The 21,337-nt window shown below is 48.7% G+C and overlaps 1 protein-coding gene across 1 annotated transcript; it reads right to left on the bottom strand.

Moving 5' to 3' along the window:
- Positions 1–882: 882 nt before the first annotated feature.
- RAB35 (RAB35, member RAS oncogene family) lies at positions 883–18,028 on the bottom strand. The gene is made up of 6 exons (XM_071572198.1): positions 17,901–18,028; positions 12,918–12,968; positions 11,983–12,106; positions 4,364–4,488; positions 4,148–4,272; positions 883–3,595 (listed from the first exon to the last, which is right to left on the bottom strand). Exons 1-6 carry the CDS (start codon positions 18,022–18,024, stop codon positions 3,467–3,469), a joined length of 678 nt encoding a protein of 225 aa, XP_071428299.1. The 5' UTR covers positions 18,025–18,028; the 3' UTR covers positions 883–3,466.
- Positions 18,029–21,337: the final 3,309 nt, after the last annotated feature.

Raw genomic sequence — 21,337 nt, 5'->3', positions numbered from 1 at the left:
TTCAAACTCTATTTGACAGACAGTGACGCACCTCCAGCCTGCAGGAGCTGCAGTTCAGACCATCCACACCTGCTCAGATTCCCCTCTACCTGGTCCTACCAGAACAGTGCAGAGGGAGAAGAGGCCCCTTCCCACTGGTTTCCATCACACCTCTCCAGGAGTGAGGCCCTGCCCTGCTCTGGGTGCTGTTCCTGCACCGAGGGCAGCCGGGCAAGGGGTGCTGAGGCCAGCAGGGCAGGGGGTGCTGAGGGCAGCCGGGCAGGGGGTGCTGGGGGCAGCCGGGCAGGGGGTGCTGGGGGCAGCCGGGCAGGGGGTGCTGAGGGCAGCCGGGCAGGGGGTGCTGGGGGCAGCAGGGCAAGGGGTGCTGAGGGCAGCAGGGCAGGGGGTGCTGGGGGCAGCTGGGCAAGGGGTGCTGGGGGCAGCTGGGCAGGGGGTGCTGGGGGCAGCTGGGCAAGGGGTGCTGGGGGCAGCAGGGCAGGGGGTGCTGGGGGCAGCTGGGCAGGGGGCACTGGGGGCAGCTGGGCAGGGGGCGCTGGGGGCAGCCGGGCAAGGGGTGCTGGGGGCAGCTGGGCAGGGGGTGCTGGGGGCAGCTGGGCAGGGGGTGCTGGGGGCAGCAGGCACAGCCACGGCTGCAGAGTCCTTCACAGATTCATTAAACACACATTAATGTCCTGGGAAAGTGAGGGCAGACTCCAGATGCTTTTTAATCCCCTCGGGGGTCCCCCCTGCTGCCTTGGAGAAGCTTTCAAAGCTCACCCAAAACTTGTTGAACAGAAAGACAAAAGGTCACAGCACAATCATGAGCATCTCCCTTTCACGCAGAAATAAACTACCAGTTCCAGCTTAACTCTTCATTCACATTTAAAACTAAAATAGCAACTGGACATTTGAAAGCATTTATTGTGGTTTTGTCAATATTCCCTCTACACACAGCAGAGCTCACCCCTGGCTTGCCACCCTCCACCTCCAGGTGCTGGACAGCAGAGGAAACAGAGCCTTGGAAAAGATTTGGCAGCTTGTAACCTTTATTTTTAGTTTTTTAAAATTATTTAAAAAGCATAATTAGAAACTTTCATTACAGAAATAATCCTAGCAAACCAGTTAGACATTCCATTGCTCAACATTTAGGAAACTTCACATCAGCACCACTAGATACACAGTCCCCACCCTCTCCAATTGAATAGTCATGGCAAGAGCAGAGGTAGCTGCTCCTCTACAGCCAGCTCTGGGGGAAAAAAATAAAGACATTCCCACTTTAAGCCAGGAAGATGGAAACCTGGATTTGCAGAGTTCAAACCACGGCCACAAAGACCTGGACTCAAAGAGGACCAACTTTTCCATATAAGAGAAGACTCCAGGCTTGGGTGCACCATTTCCTCATTTTATTGCATCATTTCCAGTAAATTCAGACATTTTCTTTACTTCTGCCTGTAAGAAGTTACTCCCTCCTAGATCTGCACACACACTACAAGAGTCCCAAAGTAACACAGCTGGGCCCTTCATTGCAGGGGTAACTACCACAGGACAGCTTCATTCCCACAGGAGGGCTCTGGGGGTGGCCCAGCCCTCCCAGCACAAACCCCATTCGACATCAGAGCAGACAGGATGGACTGGTGGGACTTCAGCTGCCACTTCCCACAGCCACTCAAGTCTTACAATTAGCACTCCAGCAGTATCATCCCAGCTCACTCTTATTCTTGGGTTACCAATGCAAGATATGTGAAGAAAAGGGAAGGGTGAAGGCAGCTGGATACAACTCCCAGCACCTCAATTGATTTAAAAACCCCACGTGTTACACATTCATTGTTTGCATCTCGTAAAAAGTCTTTAAAGTGATTGACTGTGATGTGATTGTATGTTCGGGGCTTTTACCATAACCCGAAAAACCTAAAAAAATGCAGGCAAGTAAGTGACTAAAATTTCGCCTCTCCTGGGAAAAGGGGGAGGAAGGGAGACAAGTGGGCTGACTCCAAGCTCATGGACATCAGTGAATCACATCCTACCAAACTAAGGCCAGCAATTCCATAGGGCCACGGACTGACACACTGAGCACGCCTACCTTCAAGGCCTTAAAGGAAGTCATACCCTCCATGCCTTTTAGTAATTTTAAAGAAAAATTATTCTTAATATTATTTAGGCAATTATTCAGGTGCTGAGCATGTCCCTTTCAGCCCAGACATGTGATATCTTAGTTACACACACATACACTCTCCACCTTTAACTACATCTATTCAGACCGAGGAACTGAGCCCTCGTTTTCCCAGAAAGGCCGACGAGGGCCAGGAAAACCTTGAGCACAGTGAGCCCAGTTTGTTTCCAAGGGTGATCCTCCACCACCACATAACCCAAGCAAGCCAGCTTTCCATTTCTTTGCAGCAAACAGCAGTCCTCCTTCCTAACAGAAGAGTCCTGGGAATGATCCTGCAGCAGCTTTCGTATTCAGATATCAATGCAGAACAGCCAGATTTATTTTCATGCCTTTTCTCTCTCAAAAACAAAAGCTTTGCCACCAAAATTCACATTCAAGTTCAGATTGCCTATTTGTGGACAGGGCAACAAGGAGAAGTTTGGGGGTTTTGGCAGAATCACATGATTTTTGTTCTTCTCAAAAGAAATGGACCCTCACTTAGGACACTGGCAGAACCAGAAGCAGAGGTCAAAGGAGTTAAAAAAAAAAAAAGGTTTTATCCAAACAAATCCCACTTCTGCAGGTCAGTTTGTTTTCCAGTATCTTGATCCAAACTACAGGAGAGCACAGGTACAGCTGGGCTGGAGCACAAGGAGGTCAAACCCAAGGATCCAGTCTCAAATCTGGATCATGGCAAACTGCAATCCAAGGCCCCAGCAGCAACACCAGCGGCCAGCCCAGGGGCTCCAGCAGTGACCCTGCAATCCTGGTACCTAGAAAAACACAGCCTGAGCCCCAGGAAAAGCCTGGGACACTCCAGGAGAAGCCAGAGGCCCCAGGGGCACCCACTGCCAGCCTGGAGCCCAACAGAAATGCAGCCAGAGGCCCCGGGAGCAGTCGCTGCCAGCCTGGGGCCAACTCCAATTAAGAACTTGGTACTATTTCTTTAAAAAGATGAACTCTGCAGTCCATGATTGGTTGACATTAAGAAGGCAGAAGCCAAAGCGACAATAGGGAGGCAAGGCTGGTTAAAGCAATATACATTATATACAAACTCTTGGGTTAATTAGTCCACTTGGTAGGCAACGTCCTTCTTGTCTACAAGGCGCACTGGAATGAGCAGGGGAGGAGAGGGGGCAAAATTCCATCCGATACCTTCTTGGCACTAAGTGGGAAGGTGCCAGCGCCTCTTGATAGAAAACATGGAGAAAAATAATCTTTAAATAACGGCACAAAACTGAGAAAGTCCTCCCAAAGCCTGCCCCAGTGGAATGGCCCGAGTCTAGCTGGAGGGGCTGATCTGTCTGAGAGCAGAGTCTCTGCAGCAGGGAAGGGGCATTAGCAGCACCTCTTCTTCCTTTTACTGTTCTTCGTTAGCTTCACCACGTCGTTCTGTTGCTGCTGTTGCTGCTTTGCTAAGTTTTCTTTCTTTGCTCGCAGGACAAGCTCTGTAATGCAATTAAACATCTGCAAGAGAAACAAGCAGGGTCAGAGCACCCTGGAACTTGCGCTGGCTCCTGTGGGGTTGCTGCTCTTTTGAAGCAACTCCACTGCTCTAGATACTTGAGTAATGCTTCAGAGATCTTCCCCAACCCACTACAGGCCAAGAGGAAAGCCAGGATCTTCCCAGCCCACTCCCAAGCTAATCCATAGCACCCCTGTCCCCTTTTCCAAAGCAGTAAATAAGAACAGGGCAGTGTGGCAGCTGAGGCCAGGAGTGAAGACCGGGCAGTCCTGCCTCCCACAAGCACTCTCCATAGTGGCAAGTCCTTCCTGAGACCATGCCTAGCACATGAGCACTACAAAGCTCTCGAAAATGCAGTGTGGGCCCCTTCATTTCAGTTCTCCAACTCTTCCAAGCACAGCTGGATGTCTGTTTTTGACATTTTATCAACTCACTTGCAACTCATGCAAAGCATTTTTTCTTTCTCCCTCAATGGGAAGAAAGTAATTTGTAATTTTTCCCCACACCATCATCCCCAAATCGTTCTGTCTACACTCTTCTGAATATTGTGTTACCTCTTCCACATTAATATTTTCTTTGGCGCTGGTCTCAAACAGCTGGATCTCCATCTGCCCAGCAAATTTATAGGCATCTTCTGTTTCTACCACTTTTCGCTCTGGGTCATCGTTCTTATTCCCCACTAAAAAAAGGAAAGCAAAGCAAAGCAGAGTCAGTTTGGCACTTCAGCAGCAGCCCCCTGAATAAGCTGATGTCCTTCTGTGATTGCTTACCCAGTATCCGACAGACATCATCACAATTTTGATTAATTTCATGCAACCACCGTTTTACATTCACAAAAGATTCTGCACTTGTTACGTCGTAGACAACAATGACCCCGTGTGTTCCTCTGTAATACCTGTGGAGCAGCAAAGGACAACAAATGTTAACTCGGGCTGGGTATCACCTTCTCAGCTCTTTCTTTTCCACTGAGCTTCTACAGGATTGTTACAATCCACAGGTTACAGCAACCAAGTGCCTCCATTTTCTTTCTACTGAGACTCATAAAGTTCTTTATAACAGCTCGATCACATGCTATTCCTCTAAACCTACAGACCTCCCTGCTCACTCAGTCTATACAAGTAGGTTTCAAAGTCCAAAGACTGGTAATAACTTCCTTGTTCAGCTTATCAAGACCTCAAAGCACTAATATTGTCTCCCAGCCACATGCCCAGTGTACCCCCAGCGTGTCAGCACTGGCTGTGATGGGAACCTTGGGGCTGCACAAACCACACCAAGTTTCTGCAGTAATTTTGTTATCTGTGAAAGATCACTTACAGACCAGAATTCCAGCAGATCTCCAAATATATTCAACCCTCAGTCACAGCTCTCTTGAGCTCACAAAAATTTCTGTCTTGTTGAGCGACTGTGCTCTGATCACACCTTCCCACTCAACAGATCGACTCCATATGTACGTTCCATGCGCTCTGCTACCTTCACCCATTAAAAATAAGCTTCATTTCAGTTTATTCCCATTAATCTTGGGAAACCAGCACCTTTAAGAGATGATGAGCAACTCTGATAGGCAAGAAAAATATCTGAATTCAAGTTCCAACATTATCACCTGCATGAACCTACCAAAGGCAGACCCTGTGTGCACCATGAGAATGCTGCATAAATAAAAACAAGCTCCACCTTCTCAGTTTTCAGCCACATTCATGGGGCTGCCAGGTATGTTCCCTACTGCAAATTAGGCAGCTTTGACTAAACAAAAAACAAGTACAACAGCTGATAGTGAAGTCTTCACCACCATCCATTTTTTATATTATGTGTAGCTTTATTCTTTTCCTTTCATCCTCTCCTCTTTCCTATGATCAATATTAAATTTTTTAATAAAACAAATTCAAGAAACCAGCACACAATATTAAGGATTTTCCCTTAAATTGTGACAGAATTCCTAGTCCTTACCACAAGCACCTCTTGCAGCACTATCCCTTCCACTGCCTTCAGGGGTGTCCACTGTGACCATTCCACTCCTCTTTGATAGCTTATTCCAACTCAGTGAACACACCTTTGGACTTCAAAGCCCTTGAATTTAACCCAAACACACCTTTCAGATCTCAAAGCTTCATCTCACTTTGCTACTGATGGGCTTGAACAAGTCACTGTCTCTTTCCACCTCCAGTCAGTGACCCTTCCCCTGGACTCTGCGTTGGGGAGGCCACACCTTGAGTGTTGTGTTCAGTTCTGGGCCCCTCAGTTCAGGAAAGAGATTGAGGGGCTGGAGCGGGGCCAGAGAAGAGCAACGAGGCTGGAGAAGGGACTGGAGCACAAGTGCTGTGGGGAGAGGCTGAGGGAACTGGGGGTGTTTAGCCTGGAGAAGAGGAGGCTCAGAGGTGACCTCAGCACTGTCTAGAACTCCCTGAAGGGAAGTTCTGGCCAGGTGGGGGTTGGTCTCTTCTCCCAGGCACTCAGCAATAGGACAAGGGGGCACGATGGGCTCAAGCTCTGCCAGGGGAAATTGAAGTTGGAGAGCAGAAAAAAATTCTTTGCAGAGAGAGTGCTCAGGCATTGGAATGGGCTGCCCAGAGAGGGGGTGGATTCCCCATCCCTGGAGGTTTTTCAGCTGAGATTGGCTGTGGCACTGAGTGCCATGATCTGGTAAAGGGACTGGAGTTGGAGATGATCTGGGAGGTCTTTTCCAACCCAATCCATTCTGTGACTCTGATTCTATCATCCTTCTGTAACAGAAGCCACTTGCCTTTACAGACCATCAGACAGAGCTCCAGAGAGTCACACACCCCTCACAGAGTCACATGCCTTCCTCCCCTGGTCTCAGCATCCCTGGGTATCAGCACTTCTCCATGACATGGTACCTGCTCTACAGAACAATCTGCTCTTACTGCTCATCTGGGCACTTGCAGAAGACAGAAAAATACTTCTCCCATGCCACGTTTTACCAGTAATTTATGCTGTACATTCACTTTACCTGGCAAGAGCTAACTCAGGTAAGAATTACTTATTCCCAGCCAGCAAGAGATCCTGCACTTTCAGATGTTCTAGTCCTTTCACAGTCAGCTCCTTTAACAGCTTTAAAACTTGCTACAGCACTCCATTTGTGCTTTATTTTGTTACAAGCTCAACTTTAATTCATAACTTAGATCCTTGAGAGGAAAAAGCATTCCATGGCCTGAATCCACACGTTGCAAAAATAACCTATTCTCTGCTGACAGCAACACGTGCTGCACTGGTTGTGGTGAATACTGGTTTGTGAGACAGCACCAGAGAGGGACCAACACACCACATTTCACCACAGCTGAACAATAAACTAATTATCTCCAGACACTCCCATAGAATCATAGAATTGATTGGGTTGGAAAAGACCTCTGAGATCATCGAGTCCAACCCTTGGTCCAACTCCAGTCCCTTTACCAGATCATGGCACTCAGTGCCACGGCCAAGCTCAGGTTAAAAACCTCCAGGGATGGGGAATCCACCCCCTCTCTGGGCAGCCCATTCCAATGCCTGAGCACTCTCTCTGCAAAGAATTTCTTTCTGATCTCCAACTTCAATTTCCCCTGGGAGAGCGTGAGCCCATCGTGCCCCCTTGTCCTATTGCTGAGTGCCTGGGAGAAGAGACCAACCCCCACCTGGCCAGAACTTCCCTTCAGGCAGTTACAGATAGTTATAGACACTTACAGACACCTAATATATATATATGTATCACCTAATAGTCTTTTACCTCAGCAGCCCTCAGGCTGACCCACCACTTCCCCCCTAACTCTGAGCATTGCAAAGACAACTCTCAGCCTTTGGAGAAGTGCAGTGTTTGGCTACACCTACACAGCCCTCGCTCTGCTGCACACCCTGAGCCCAGCCTGGCAGCGCTGCCATCCCAACAGGACCCCACAGAGTGTCCTGCTGCTCCTGCCCTGCCCACGCACCCAGATTTCATTCTCAGGCAAGCACACAATGCCAGGGAGCAGCAAACACGCTGCCAGCACACACAGATCCCACTCCTGACACGCCGTCAGCACAGTCGGTGTTTGCTCCTGGGACCAGGACCGTGGGCTGGCCCTGAGCAGAGACACCACAGCAACAGGAACCCTGCATGGGCTGGGAGCTCCTGCCACAAAGCACTAATATTGCCAACCACTTCATCAGAAATATCCTCCTTTGTGCGAGACAGCAGCCCCTGAGTCCTGCTGAGTGCCTACCAAGCACACACTGCTGCTATTTTTGGAACGGAAAATTGTCTGGCACATCGTTCTAGAAAGGTTGCCAACCCCTCATCTACACTCAAATGCCATTTTCTCCACTGGCTGTCATTACCAAGAGAGATAAGCCTGAGAGAGAAGACCACAACTACCTATTATTCTCTAACTCTTAAGCCCCATAATACACATTTGCTCTCAAAAAGCTGGTCATGGTATTTTCTATCAGTTGTTTGATACATTTCTCCATCCCAGATAACACTGCAGGCTCAACAAGCACAGCAAAGATTCTCCAACCCCAATTGCAGGACAGCACTAGAAAACAAAATCTGATTTATCCTACCCCATACTTCAACTTCCAGAATGATGCAGTGCAGAGTTGCTTTTATAACAAGTTGTGGGCTTTGGCAAGTAGAGAACAGATGGGGCTTTTGGCATTCAGGGAGGAGTAGGTGTAAATTTTGTGCTTCTGGCAACCAAGAGGTAGTCAAGGCTTTGACACAAGGGAAAGAATGGCTTATCTCCTTCCCATCCACATTTTAAGGAAGGTGGATACCACAGAAATGGGAGCAGAAGAGAAATAAGTTCTCAATCTCAGCCTCTCGTTCAAGGACTGATGCTGACTCTGCTCTGCCACACACCCTGCAAACCTCCAGCACCTGCTGCTACTGGTGATAAATACCTCAGTGAAACACAAAAAACCCATTATAGACCAGTTGTTCATGTTTAGAGTCTCCATGAAAGTACCCTGTTAAGGTGAAAAACAAATAACCTTGACCTGTATGTGCCCCTGGATGCTTTGGCTGGAAGAGTTCTCTAGATCTAAAGGCTTTACATTTAGCTTTGGTGTGAAAAAGGCTTAAGAATGTCAACATTTAAGTTGAAAAAAACACCTCTGTTGCTTTTTCTACCATTAGAATTAAAGTTTAGAAACATAAGCTTATTGCTTTTGACACATTACCTAGTAACAGTGCAGAGTTGACACAGAGGATCTTCAGAAGGGTCACTCAAACCCATCCTGTTCCTCAACCACTGCACCCACCCCCATGACTCTGACATGGCCCTGCTAAGCAGGAGGGAACAATTGCCATTTTTTGGGACCCCCTGCTGCAATGAGAAGGTTCTCATATTTCCTCCAGTAAATGCTTCCCCACATTAACATCTGGAGTTGTAACAGTTTCATGAAGCACAGTAGTAGCTAAATCAGATGTAAAAGAGTTTTATTGACTACATCAGCCCAGTCGGGCCCAGATGCTCATTTTTCCAGGAAAATGTGTAACTGCCAAATGTGAGAGAGAGGTCACTGGTTTAATCCAGCTTCATGCTAATCTTTCACTATGTTGTAGCACATGTTTCCTTGCTTTTCATTCATCTAGAACTCTAACCATTTCCAGAGCCTTCTTCTCTGGTTTCATACTCATCTTTCTTTCACATTCCTGGAAGCACATCTATTGTCACAGGTCAGACAGACCAGTCTTTTAACAGTCATATCAGGTTTAAAAGACACACCAACTCTACCATCTCACAGAGCTTATCCCCCTCTTGACATGCCATTCCAAGGGAAACCATGGCAGAAGGTGCCTCTGCTGTCACTGTTCATCCTGAACAGGCACCTGACAACTATCATGTAAAGCTTAAACCCTAAACCCACAGTCCTGAATCAGTCTACAAGAGCAAATTAAGTGTGGGGACTGGCTGTTCATGCATCTTAAGTGTTCCTGCTAACCCAGCTGTGTCCTGGCATGCTACAGCTCTGGTGAATTTAAATCAAATTTACTCTGGATGCCATTCCATGCCAGCCAAGCTCACACAGCTTGGCCTCTCCTCCCACTGTGGGCACCAGCCATCCCACATGTAACAGCCAATAAACCAGCTACCTGTGCACTTCCCAGTCTGAAATTCTGATCTAGTTTACTTTTCTTGAGCTTCTGTAGAATACCCCAGATCAACTTGATTTCTGTTCCTTAACAGTTTTATTCCCTTTTCCAACTTCTGTAGGTGTAGTGAAGTAAAATCAAACAAGTACAACCTTTTAATGTTTCCCAATTTTCCACTATTAACTTCCTACCACCTCTACCATTTCACAATTCTTAGTCCACACAGCAGTACTTCCAACCTATTACTGTAATTACCAGATGGGCTCTAATTTCAGGTTGCTTGCCAGCCTTGGCTCAACATCAATCTGAACTCTGCCTTTCACTGTAAAGGCACTTCCTGGCTACTGTAATACCCAACCAAGGAACACCTTTTATATTCTTACCCTCAGTCTAAACCTACATCTAATCAAAGACTGGACAGACCACAGGGCACTCACACTCCACCCCTGATCTGACAGCCAAGCCCTTCTGTAAGTACCAGCAAGGTACTCTGATTTGCCACTTAGTTTGGGATGAGTAAATAAGTTATAGTATTACTTTGCCAAAAATCAAGGAAAAAAAATAGAACCACTTCTAAAATTCAAATCTTATCTCCTGGTTTTATAGGTGATATGATTAGGACCACTAGACAGTCACAGCTTGCCAACCTGGAGCCCTCCTGCCCATGTAACCAGCATTCCCAAAGTGTTTTCCACAGCACTTTAAATGCGCTTGGACACAGGAATTTCTTTACTTAAAATTGCACAAAATTCAAATCCTTCTTCCCTGATCATGGAAGACTCTCTGACTACTTTAGCAGAGGTAAGGCAGGAAAACTGGGACTTTCACTGCCCCCAGAGTAAAAGTACCTCACTTGGGTAAAAAGCTACACAAAATCAAGCAGTAGCAGAGTTCCAACAGGTCATGGCACAAATGCCCTCAAACCATTTCAGCTCATCTATTTTAAATGTTAATTTTAAAAAAAGATTCCACAAAACACTACACTAAGTCTGATGTGCAGCCATCCCTGTTCACAAAAGGAATCCTCCTTCCCTGGTATTCCCTGTTCTGTGCTGGACACCACAGCTCTCTAAACCCGCTGGCATCAGCCCCACGACCCAACGCTCATTAACACAGCTCGAGTCGCGTCAGGGAATCTGCAAACAGGAAGGCCACGTGCTGACTCAGCAGTAATTGGGGCTCTCTGCCTGGCCTGTCCCAGCTGATGGGGCCACAGCGTGGCTCTGCTGCCTCCCCCTCACCACTTCCTTCCCAAAGCTGCCTCTGCAGCGCCGAAACAAGAAGTGATGTCACACACAGGAACCCTACGAGGGGCAACTGAGTTTTTCAAGCTGAACACTTCAGGAACAATGGGAGTAAGGCGGCAATATCCGCACAGAGCGCAGAGGAAAGGGCTGGCACACACAGAGGGTCCAGTGCTGCCATTTCCAGCTGTTCAGACGTAACACACATGCAACCAACGTCATTGTTCTCAACTCTGAGTAAATTAACCAATTCATCAGCTGGGAATGATTCTCCTCTAAAACAGGAGCCAAAGGAGAAGTGAGTCATGAAAGGCCAAGTGAACCACCTGGATCTTTCAAGAATTACTATTTTTGGTTAATACCCAAGGAAACAGAAGTTCCATTTCCAAGTGTACTTCTCCCTCTTCCCCCAGGGCCACGGTGAGTGGTCCCACCTTTGCTGCAACCAGTTTACAAACACATTTTATTCTTAGTTCCCAGTGCTGCAGCTCTGGGTGTGGTTTCTTCAGGAACAGGAAAAGCTCTGCACAGGCTGTTCAAAAGGACAATGAGCTTGAATCTGAACTCCAACCAAGGAAAAGGTTAATACCATGTGGGCGTCTGCTCCAGCAGAACTCCACACAAAGACAGCTGCTAAAATGCATTTGTCCTACAGGAAAACTAAGCATCAGAAATCCTATTCCTTGATCTCCAAGCTGTTCATTAGTTGTATGACACTGGCAGGGGGTTTGCACTCTGTGCTTCTGCTGTGCATTTAATCAGAGGACAATCCTGGACAGCCTACAAAGGTAAGTTTTCTGCTACGTCCAATGAAATAACTCTGGTTCTACCATGTGGAAACCACCAGCAGAAGAACAAGACAAAACCACGAAGGAAACACACAGAAGAGTGAGGAAATCTGAAATCCCAGTTCCAAACCTATCACCACCACAATCAGTTCCAAAACAGCTGGGAGAAGTCCCACTGTGCCAACCACAAAGCCATGGTTACCTCATCAGCATTCAAATGCCTCAACCCCAAAGCTGAACTGCAGGATCTGCACCCAGAGCTGCACATCGCCAGGCCCCGGGATACTCACGTTGATGTGATGGTCCGGAAGCGCTCCTGGCCAGCCGTGTCCCAGATCTGCAGCTTCACCTTCTCTCCATTGATCTCAACTGTCCGGATTTTAAAATCCACTCCAATGGTGGTAATGTAGCTGCCTGGAGGGAAAGTGTGGGTAAGTGAGAACCTCAGGCTTGCTTATTTTGGATGTCCCAGAGCACACTTCCCAACACTGCCTGGCAGCAGCTCCCAGACTGGATGGGAGAACAGGGTTCCCCATATCTGCTTACTGTTTGAAATGCCTTATGTCCTGCTGGTCTGCATAGTTTTATCTGCAGAAAACAGCTTTTTTCCCTAGCCATAAAGCCACTTATCCCATGCCACCCTTAAAATTTAAAGGTAGGTGCTACAAAATAATATTCTTCTACTGCACTGGTGACCAAGAGTAAGCACACAAATATCTCAAGAAACAGACAGTAAATATGAGAGTATATATTCATAGTTTCCTTTAGAATTCAGATAATTTTTAACATACAGACTATTATTTCACTTGTAAAAATTTTGAGACAAAGTTTTGCTTTAAATGCTTGTGCAAACACTTATTTTGAATAGTCTGTTCCAAGAGTTTCCTCCCAACAAACTGGTTATATCACAAATGTAAGTGGTTTAGCCCAATATTCAATCAATCTAAATTCCAAATGGCCAATAGGAAGTCTGCAGAGAGTACAGCATAAGCTAAAACATCTAAGCTATTTCTGGAACCACGTCAGTATTTAAATACTATAGGACTTTCAGTTGCAAGTGAAGAGCAGACAGGATGCCCTGCACAGGTTTATGCCAGGACATGCAAAGTTAGAAACATGATGTATTCCTAGCACAGCTGTCAGTGGGCAAGTGCAGAACAGCTCCTTGCCCACCAGCAGAGCAAACCTGCAGCATTTCACTCACTGAAGGGAACAAACCACTCACCTGAGAAGGTATTATCTGCAAAACGCAACAGCAAGCTGCTCTTGCCCACACCTGTGACAAACAAACACAGCAAGATCTTTGAGTACATCATTTGGGGTGTCAGGAAACATAGCAGTGTTTTGCCCATCTACTGCATTTTTAATGCTAACTCAGGTATTTATTCAGCAGATTATTTGTTACATTGACTGTCCATCTCAGCACTTCCCTTGGAGGTTTGACCAAGCACAGTCACCCCAAGACTCAGGATGCTTCTGGTAGCAGAGCAGGGGGGGGTTGTCCCCTCCTTCCTCCAGCCCTCAGCAAAACCTCAGACTATCTTCTGCACTGTGGTCAGTACAAGAGGTCAGAGAAGACCAATAACTAAAAGCAAGTTTACAATCAGTAGGGTTACATCTGCTAAGGAGAGAGCCAAAAATGAGCATGTCCTGCTCATTAACACGTGCTCAGGACACTGCTCTGAACTACTCTGTGGAATTCCACTGCCCACCCCCCATTCTCTGTGCCCTGCAGAGGGCAGTGGGATTGGACTGCTCTGACAGTCAGACCAGGCCTTGGTACTACAAAGCTTATCAAGGCCACGGTTTAACAGAAGCCTAAGCCAAAGAGAGGAATTGGGGAATCACTGTTCTGTACTGCCATCCAAAACAGGCCTGTTCCACATCTAGAACACCTTTCTGAAGCTGCACCTTTTGCCAAAATGTTCCATGGAGCATTTTCTCTAAGTGCTTTGAGTAGCACTTCATCCAGGTTTGCCATAAAAGATCGTTTGCACCCTGATCACACCTTGAGGCATTTTCACAGTCAGGAACTGTAAGAAACTCATTCCTGCACAGGCAGCCACGGGAATCTGGGCATCCAAATGCCTCCACGTTGTTATCTCTGTGGAACATCTCTGCTGTTAATGACCTTTCCCCCCCAGAATAAATCTGCTGTGGCATGAATAGGAAATTCAACTTCACCAGGGTAATTATCTATTAAATCTTTTCAGGTAGAAGTTATTCAACTTAATTATTCTGAGGATGTATGGCTTGCAAGTTCTTCGTAATACAAGACCTATGCAAAGACTATGCAGAACTCCAGCAGTTCTCAGCTGCTGGCATGTGATGACAGCTACCAACAAAAACCAAAAACCAGCCTAAAAATCTGCATAATTCCAGTAAACCAGGCCTCATCTGCAAAGAGCTGAAATCATGAGCCATCTAGAGAAGCCATGCTCACATTATTACCAATCCAAGAAGGAAGGGCAAGGAGGGAAGAGAGCTACTAAAAAATAGTTGCAGCATGCATATAGTCAGTATCCTGAGCTCACCAAGGGGAGCAGAGCAGTTTCTGAACTTCAGCAGAGGACTTGTCATCTAACAAATGCTAAATCTCTGCAAATGGGAGTCAGCTAAGAAAAAAGAATTTAAAATAAAATTAAAAATCAAATGTTTCAGCAAGTGCTGTGCTTCCAGAGCTTGGCCTTCAGCTTAGTAAAAAGCAAGTAGGGATGCTGGAACCCACAGACCTGTCAGACCACACCATCTTCTCCCAGGTCAGCCAGACCTGGGCGACACTGCAGAGCTGCACATGACACTGCCCTGTCACACTGCACAGCCTGCACTGCCCTGTCACACTGCCCTGTCACACTGCACAGCCTGCACTGCTCTGTCACACTGCCCTGTCACACTGCACAGCCTGCACTGCCCTGTCACACTGCCCTGTCACACTGCACAGCTTGCACTGCCCTGTCACACTGCCCTGTCACACTGCACAGCCTGCACTGCCCTGTCACACTGCCCTGTCACACTGCACAGCTTGCACTGCCCTGTCACACTGCCCTGTCACACTGCCCTGTCACACGGCACAGCCTGCACTGCCCTGTCACACTGCCCTGTCACACTGCACAGCCTGCACTGCCCTGTCACACTGCCCTGTCACACTGCACAGCCTGCACTGCCCTGTCACACTGCCCTGTCACACTGCCCTGTCACACTGCCCTGTCACACTGCACAGCCTGCACTGCCCTGTCACACTGCCCTGTCACACTGCCCTGTCACACTGCCCTGTCACACTGCCCTGCCCTGTCACACTGCCCTGCCCTGTCACACTGCCCTGTCACACTGCCCAGCCTGCACTGCTCTGTCACACTGCCCTGTCACACTGCCCTGCCCTGTCACACTGCCCTGTCACACTGCACAGCCTGCACTGTCACACTGCCCTGTCACACTGCACAGCCTGCACTGCTCTGTCACACTGCACAGCCTGCACTGCTCTGTCACACTGCCCTGTCACACTGCCCTGTCACACTGCACAGCCTGCACTGCCCTGTCACACTGCCCTGTCACACTGCACAGCCTGCACTGCTCTGTCACACTGCCCTGTCACACTGCCCTGTCACACTGCCCTGTCACACTGCCCTGTCACACTGCACAGCCTGCACTGCCCTGTCACACTGCCCTGTCACACTGCACAGCCTGCACTGCCCTGTCACACTGCCCTGTCACACTGCACAGCCTGCACTGCCCTGTCACACTGCCCTGTCACACTGCACAGCCTGCACTGCCCTGTCACACTGCCCTGTCACACTGCACAGCCTGCACTGCCCTGTCACACTGCCCTGTCACACTGCACAGCCTGCACTGCCCTGTCACACTGCCCTGTCACACTGCACAGCCTGCACTGCTCTGTCACACTGCCCTGTCACACTGCACAGCCTGCACTGCCCTGTCACACTGCACAGCCTGCACTGCTCTGTCACACTGCCCTGTCACACTGCCCTGTCACACTGCACAGCCTGCACTGCTCTGTCACACTGCCCTGTCACACTGCACAGCCTGCACTGCCCTGTCACACTGCACAGCCTGCACTGCTCTGTCACACTGCCCTGTCACACTGCACAGCCTGCACTGCTCTGTCACACTGCCCTGTCACACTGCCCTGTCACACTGCACAGCCTGCACTGCTCCCAGAACTGGCAGCTCCTGGAGAGGAGAAACCTCCCGAACTCAGGAAGTTCTCCAAGCTCCTGATGACAACGATCTCTCTAAACAAACACTGCCTCTGACCTACACTGTTCACACATAGAGAAACCACACTCTGGGTGACCCCTCACTTCCCACACAGAGCTATTTGAAGATCTGAGGAGAAGGCTCAGAGAAGACAGCAAAATGAAAAAAAAACAAAAAAAAGACCTATGGACTGCACAATCAAAATTAAAAGCAAATTTCAGTGCCAGATGAGTTTCCAAGACCCATATTTTACTGAATGGCAGAGTGAATTAAAGAAGCAGATGCAAAGCACAGATCATCTGTGTTATTTTTAAATATCTGGCACAGCTGAAATCACCAGCAGCTTTTCAAGATGACCTGTTCTAAAAACACACAAACCTACTACCCTCTTGACAGATTTGCATACAGGGGAAAGCAGATGAGCCAGAATCAACCTATCCAGTGTCAGTCCACTTCCTATTGCAGGGCTTAAATGTCAATAAACACAGCAAGCAAACTGTTTTGTGAAAGCAGGGACAAAGCTTTCCTGTCGGGGTTAGCAAAAACAAAACCAGAGAAAAATCAATACTCAAACTACATAGTGAGATTTAATTACAACAGAAAACCACAGGCAGCCTGACAATTCTCACAACAATCCTTTCCTTTCACTGGATACACTGTAGGGACGTTGCTCAAGAAGACTCAGCTAAGAAATTTGATTTAATTGTTTAAAATGAGGAGAAGTCTTCCTTAGAGTTCTCACCACCCTGTTTATCTTGCCTGGACAGTTTTGAAACTCATCAGCAAGCAGCAGAGTTGCTGCTTTACTCAGAATGCAGCGTTTGGTTGTAATAATCCACAGGTTCCCAAACTGCCTGGGGTTCAAGTTTTGAAGCTGCTGCTCTTTCTCCCTCTTTAGATCCCTTCATGCAGACACAGTTTAGTACAGAATAAACACTTTTACATACAGCTAAAGCTTCTGAAGGTGACAAGTGCCAAGACAGTGCAACTTTACACTCTCCCCAGGAGCTGTGCTCGCTGCATGCCGGGACCTGCTGCCACCCGGGCCACACCTCTGCTGGAGAGCAGGGTAGGTGCATCTTCTCCAGTGTATGGAAATTAAACTGGAAGCTGCTGGAGTGTTCCCAGCACCGAACTGGACTGGAGGCAGGAATCTTCCCAGTCCCAGCTCTCATAAACCCAGACTAAAGCATCAGACATGGGCTGAGTTCACATGCTCAGCCCTCCAGAAGCTTCTGCAGAAGAATTTACAGGTCTATTTGCAAAACACTTAAAACTACCCCTTTATTTTCTGTTTATAGATATTTGCATCCTGTGCTACAACCAGAAATACACAAAGCAACCAGCTCTTTAACGATTTATTAAAAAAAAAGCGACAAACTCTAGAACTGAGACTTCAGGCTGAAGCACAAAGAGAGTCTTAAGGAATAATTAAGATAATGATGACTATGAACACGTAGTAGTTGCCACACCGGAAACAATGGTCCTTAGGGCAGCCAGCCCTTCCCATCGATCCTGTCACAGGAGAAGGGAATTCCCTGCTCATCCCAGCAACAGATCGGTGGGCGCCGCCAAAACACGCGCTCGGCAGGGCTGTGCCGGCAGCGCTGCGGGGCTGCACCGACCTCTCCGTGCCTGATCTGCCTTTTCCCAAAGGCAGCCGAGCTGGTTACCAGAATATCCTGCGGCAGCCAGTTCCGCAGGTCGGTCCATCGGATAAAACACACCCCACGGAGCCCGAGAGAACGCGCCCCCCCATTCACACACAGCGCGGAGGGTCCCGGCACAGCCCCGCGGAGCAGCACCGGGCGTGCCCGGCAGGAGGAGGAGGAGGAGGATGAAGAGAAGGAGGTGGAGGAGGAGGCGGAGGAGGCCGCCCCGCGCCGGCCGCCCGGGCCCCGCCGCCACCGCCCTCAGGCCCCTCACGGCCCGAAGGGGCGGACACCCCGCCAGCGGGCTCCCCGGCCGCCCGGGCCGCGCCGGCCGCGCTCACCGCTGTCGCCGATGATGAGCAGCTTGAAGAGGTGGTCGTAGTCCCGGGCCATGGCGGGGCGGCGGCTCCGGCCCGGCCGCTTCCCGGACAAACAGCCGGAACTGACAGCGGCGCCGCCGCGCATGCGCCACGCCGCGGCCGGGTGGGGTGGGGGGGGACACACCGCCAGCTGCGGCCGCCGCGCCTGCGCCTGCGCCGGCCCCGCTCCCGCCCCGCGGCTGCGCGGGAAAACCGCCCTGCCCTCGCGCGCGCCGCGCATGCGCACTGGGGGCCTCGCGCGCCGGGGAGGGCACGGCGGGGCCGTGAGGGGACTGTGAGGGACCCCGTGAGGGGACTGTGAGGGACCCCGTGAGGGGACTGTGAGGGACCCCGTGAGGGGACTGTGAGGGAATCCATGAGGGGACTGTGAGGGACCCTGTGAGGGGACTGTGAGGGACCCCGTGAGGGGCCCCGTGAGGGGACTGTGAGGGAATCCATGAGGGGACTGTGAGGGACCCCGTGAGGGGACTGTGAGGGACCCCGTGAGGGACCCCGTGAGGGGACTGTGAGGAACCCCGTGAGGGGACTGTGAGAGACCCCGTGAGGGACCCCGTGAGGGGACTGTGAGGGAATCCATGAGGGGTCTGAGAGGGGACCAATGAGGGACCCGCCAGGGGTGTGTGAGGAGACCCGTGAGGGACCCGCCTCCCCGGGACCCGTAAGGGGACGAGAGGACCCGTGAGGGGACGGATGAGAGATCCGCTGCTCACGGACTCGTGCTCTGCCTCCTCTTCGCAGGCAACTTGTTTTCCCCCAATGCCGAGCCGCCGAATGGCCTCCATGTGTCCCCCTCAGTGTGTCCTCTCTGTGTGTCCCCCTCATGTCCCCTCCTCTCCCTGGTGCGCTCTCTGGGGCCGTGGCAGACGGAGCGGTGCCCCCAGGGAGCCCCAAGGCCTGAGGGAGCCCCAGCACTGCGGGCTCCGCTCCTGGCGAGGCACAGACACTGACGACAAAGGCCAGGGGGGTGTGTTGGTGCTTTCACAAGAACGCCGTGCCCCAAAGCAGCAGTTGGTGCAGCTGCAGGAGAGTTCCCATCCAGGCCCGGCCTGCAGGTGAGGGGTCCCACAGCAGTGAAGGGAAATGCCCGGTGTGGGTCACAGGCCTGGCAGGTCAGGCCAGTCTGGAATTAAATTCTGGAGGTTTAATCCAGAGAAATGCCTCTGTGTGGCTCAGGGTGGGCCTTGGCCTCACACCCATCAGCTCTGCCTGCACCATCCTTGGCCCAAACCCACAGTTCAAACAGCACTCTCAGAATTCTTCAACACAGACAACCTGAATAATTTCATTCTTAGTTGTACAGACACTGATGCACAAACTCTGCCAGAACATGGTCACTTTTTAGGCAGTAACCACTTTTAGGTGGAGACATGGCACAAGGAAAGTGCTGGTTTTCTCTTTAATTAATTCTTCTACAAAAATATTCATACTCCAACTCTTGAGATCAAACAATTCAGTTTTTATGTAGAATGTGTAAATTACTTAGGACTTCCTTTCCCAGTTGCTAAGGCTTTTCAATACATATGTAAAAATATGGCAACAAAAGGATGTGCCAGGTATTGCATTTATCTTAAAAGTAATTTTAGTTTAGCATAGATTCAAGCCAAAATATTTACATTATTAAATTAAAATTCGTTGATTTTTGGTAGTTTTCACCGTAGGTTTACAACTCATTGACACAACTCACATGCATTTGCCATTCAGATGGGGAGAGCTGTATTAATGCTGAGAAACACAGACCTTTATGGACAACTTATCCTATATTAAGAAGAAATTCTTCCCTGTGAGGGTGGGCAGGCCCTGGCACAGGTTGGGCTGAGAAGCTGTGGCTGCCCCATCCCTGGGAGTGTCCGAGGCTAAACTGGACAGGGCTTGGAACAATCCAGCCCAGTGGAAGGTGGAGAGTGGAACAAGAAGGGCTTTAATGTCCCTTCCAACCCAAATCATTCTGTGAATCTATAAACAGGCAAAGGAAAGATGTGACAGAAATAAAGGACAGTTAACTTGCAAATAGCAATCCATAATGATTTTGGTAATTACAATCTAATTAGTTGTTCTAAAGATGCTTAAAGAGTAGGAGCACCTGCTGTGAGGATCTTTCTGGTAGGACCCAAGCAGCAGTCAGAGGTTGGAATCAGTGGGAGCTCAGCAGTGTCAGTGATGTGTGAGGGCTGTCCAGGCAGGCTGTGGGGTCCAGCCCACCCGCTCTGCTCAGAGGGGCTTTGAGCACAGGGCTCAGACTGAATGAAATCCAGAAGTGCCTCCCAACCACAGCAGTGCCACGATCTGGGAGTGTTTATTAGAGAAGGACAATTTTTAGCAGTTTTGCTTTTCCCCTTAACGCTGACTCAAAAAGTCTTTTCTCTGGATTTCTACAACAGGACTTGGTTAAGAGGAATATTTTTTAAAGTAATTGTCTCTAACCAATTCTAATTTCCTATTTCTTCTGCATAGAATATTGTGATATGGTTCCACAGTTATATTTATCCAGTTTATATGCGATTCATCTGGAAACAAATCAACCCAGTATGACTAAAATAGCATGTCTGGTTGAAGATTTTTTTTTTAAGCACATAAAATTGCATCTTCTAAATACTTCTGATCAACAGTATATCTGTGGTTTTAATTACAAACCTATCCTTAAACTCAATCTTCAGAAACACATTCTGGCTTTCAAAGCTCACCCCTGGGAAGGCCCCACATCCTGGAATCCAGTGAGGGTGCTGTGGAGCTGCAGGGACATCCCTTGAATCCATCAGCAAACCACCAGCTCAGCCCCAAAGTGACAGTGACTCCTGTTACCTTTAAGCTCCTGAAACCTCATCACATGAAAAGCAGGAGGCAGCGTGATGATACCTCATAAAATGGACAGTAAGAACTGTGACTTATAAAAAAATCAAAATATTTGAATATTTTATGCTTTCACATTTGTCTCTTCCACTGTAATTTTGAGCACCCTGTAAGTTTAAACCTCTCTCATAAATTATTTTTTGATCTTCTTGAAATACACACAGTTCAGCTGTCACTCAGAGACAGTTTGCTTGACAGTTCAAAGATGTTATTACAGTCAGTTGTAGGGAAAAATTATCTTTTCCTGACAACTGGTATTTTTAAGACATTGGAAATGTGAAAAAAAATTAATTCTTCAGTCTCCAAGTTGGCACAATCAATTTATCAGATCTCATGTTGTGGCAAAAAATTATAGGTATTTTATCTCTGATATATTATACTGCACTGTATAAATAGTTCAGCAAAAAGTAGCTATCAAAATCAAAATTCAGTGTTTTACTATGACTGAAAAATCAGCATATTCTCTGTAAGTGCAAGTAAAGTGCTCCTGCTTTTCCCTCCTCCCTCCCAGAAACAACCCAGCTCAGTGCAAAGATTCAGGTGCTGTTGGG

This window comes from Pithys albifrons, chromosome 17 (genome assembly GCF_047495875.1).
Source record: "Pithys albifrons albifrons isolate INPA30051 chromosome 17, PitAlb_v1, whole genome shotgun sequence".
NCBI classification, from domain to species: domain Eukaryota; kingdom Metazoa; phylum Chordata; class Aves; order Passeriformes; family Thamnophilidae; genus Pithys; species Pithys albifrons.
The sequence above is the reverse complement of the archived record's forward strand: the minus strand, read 5'-3'. Positions and strand labels throughout refer to the sequence as shown.

What these genes read in the sequence shown, in the direction of transcription:
- RAB35 (XM_071572198.1), bottom strand. Translation starts at nt 18,024, where the DNA reads ATGCGCGGCGGCGCCGCTGTCAGTTCCGGCTGTTTGTCCGGGAAGCGG. An exon ending in GCTCATCATCGGCGACAGCG is followed by an intron (nt 12,969 to 17,900) that starts GTGAGCGCGGCC and finishes TGTTTGTCACAG; the next exon opens with GTGTGGGCAAGAGCAGCTTG. An exon ending in TGCAGATAATACCTTCTCAG is followed by an intron (nt 12,107 to 12,917) that starts GTGAGTGGTTTG and finishes CTTTCCCTCCAG; the next exon opens with GCAGCTACATTACCACCATT.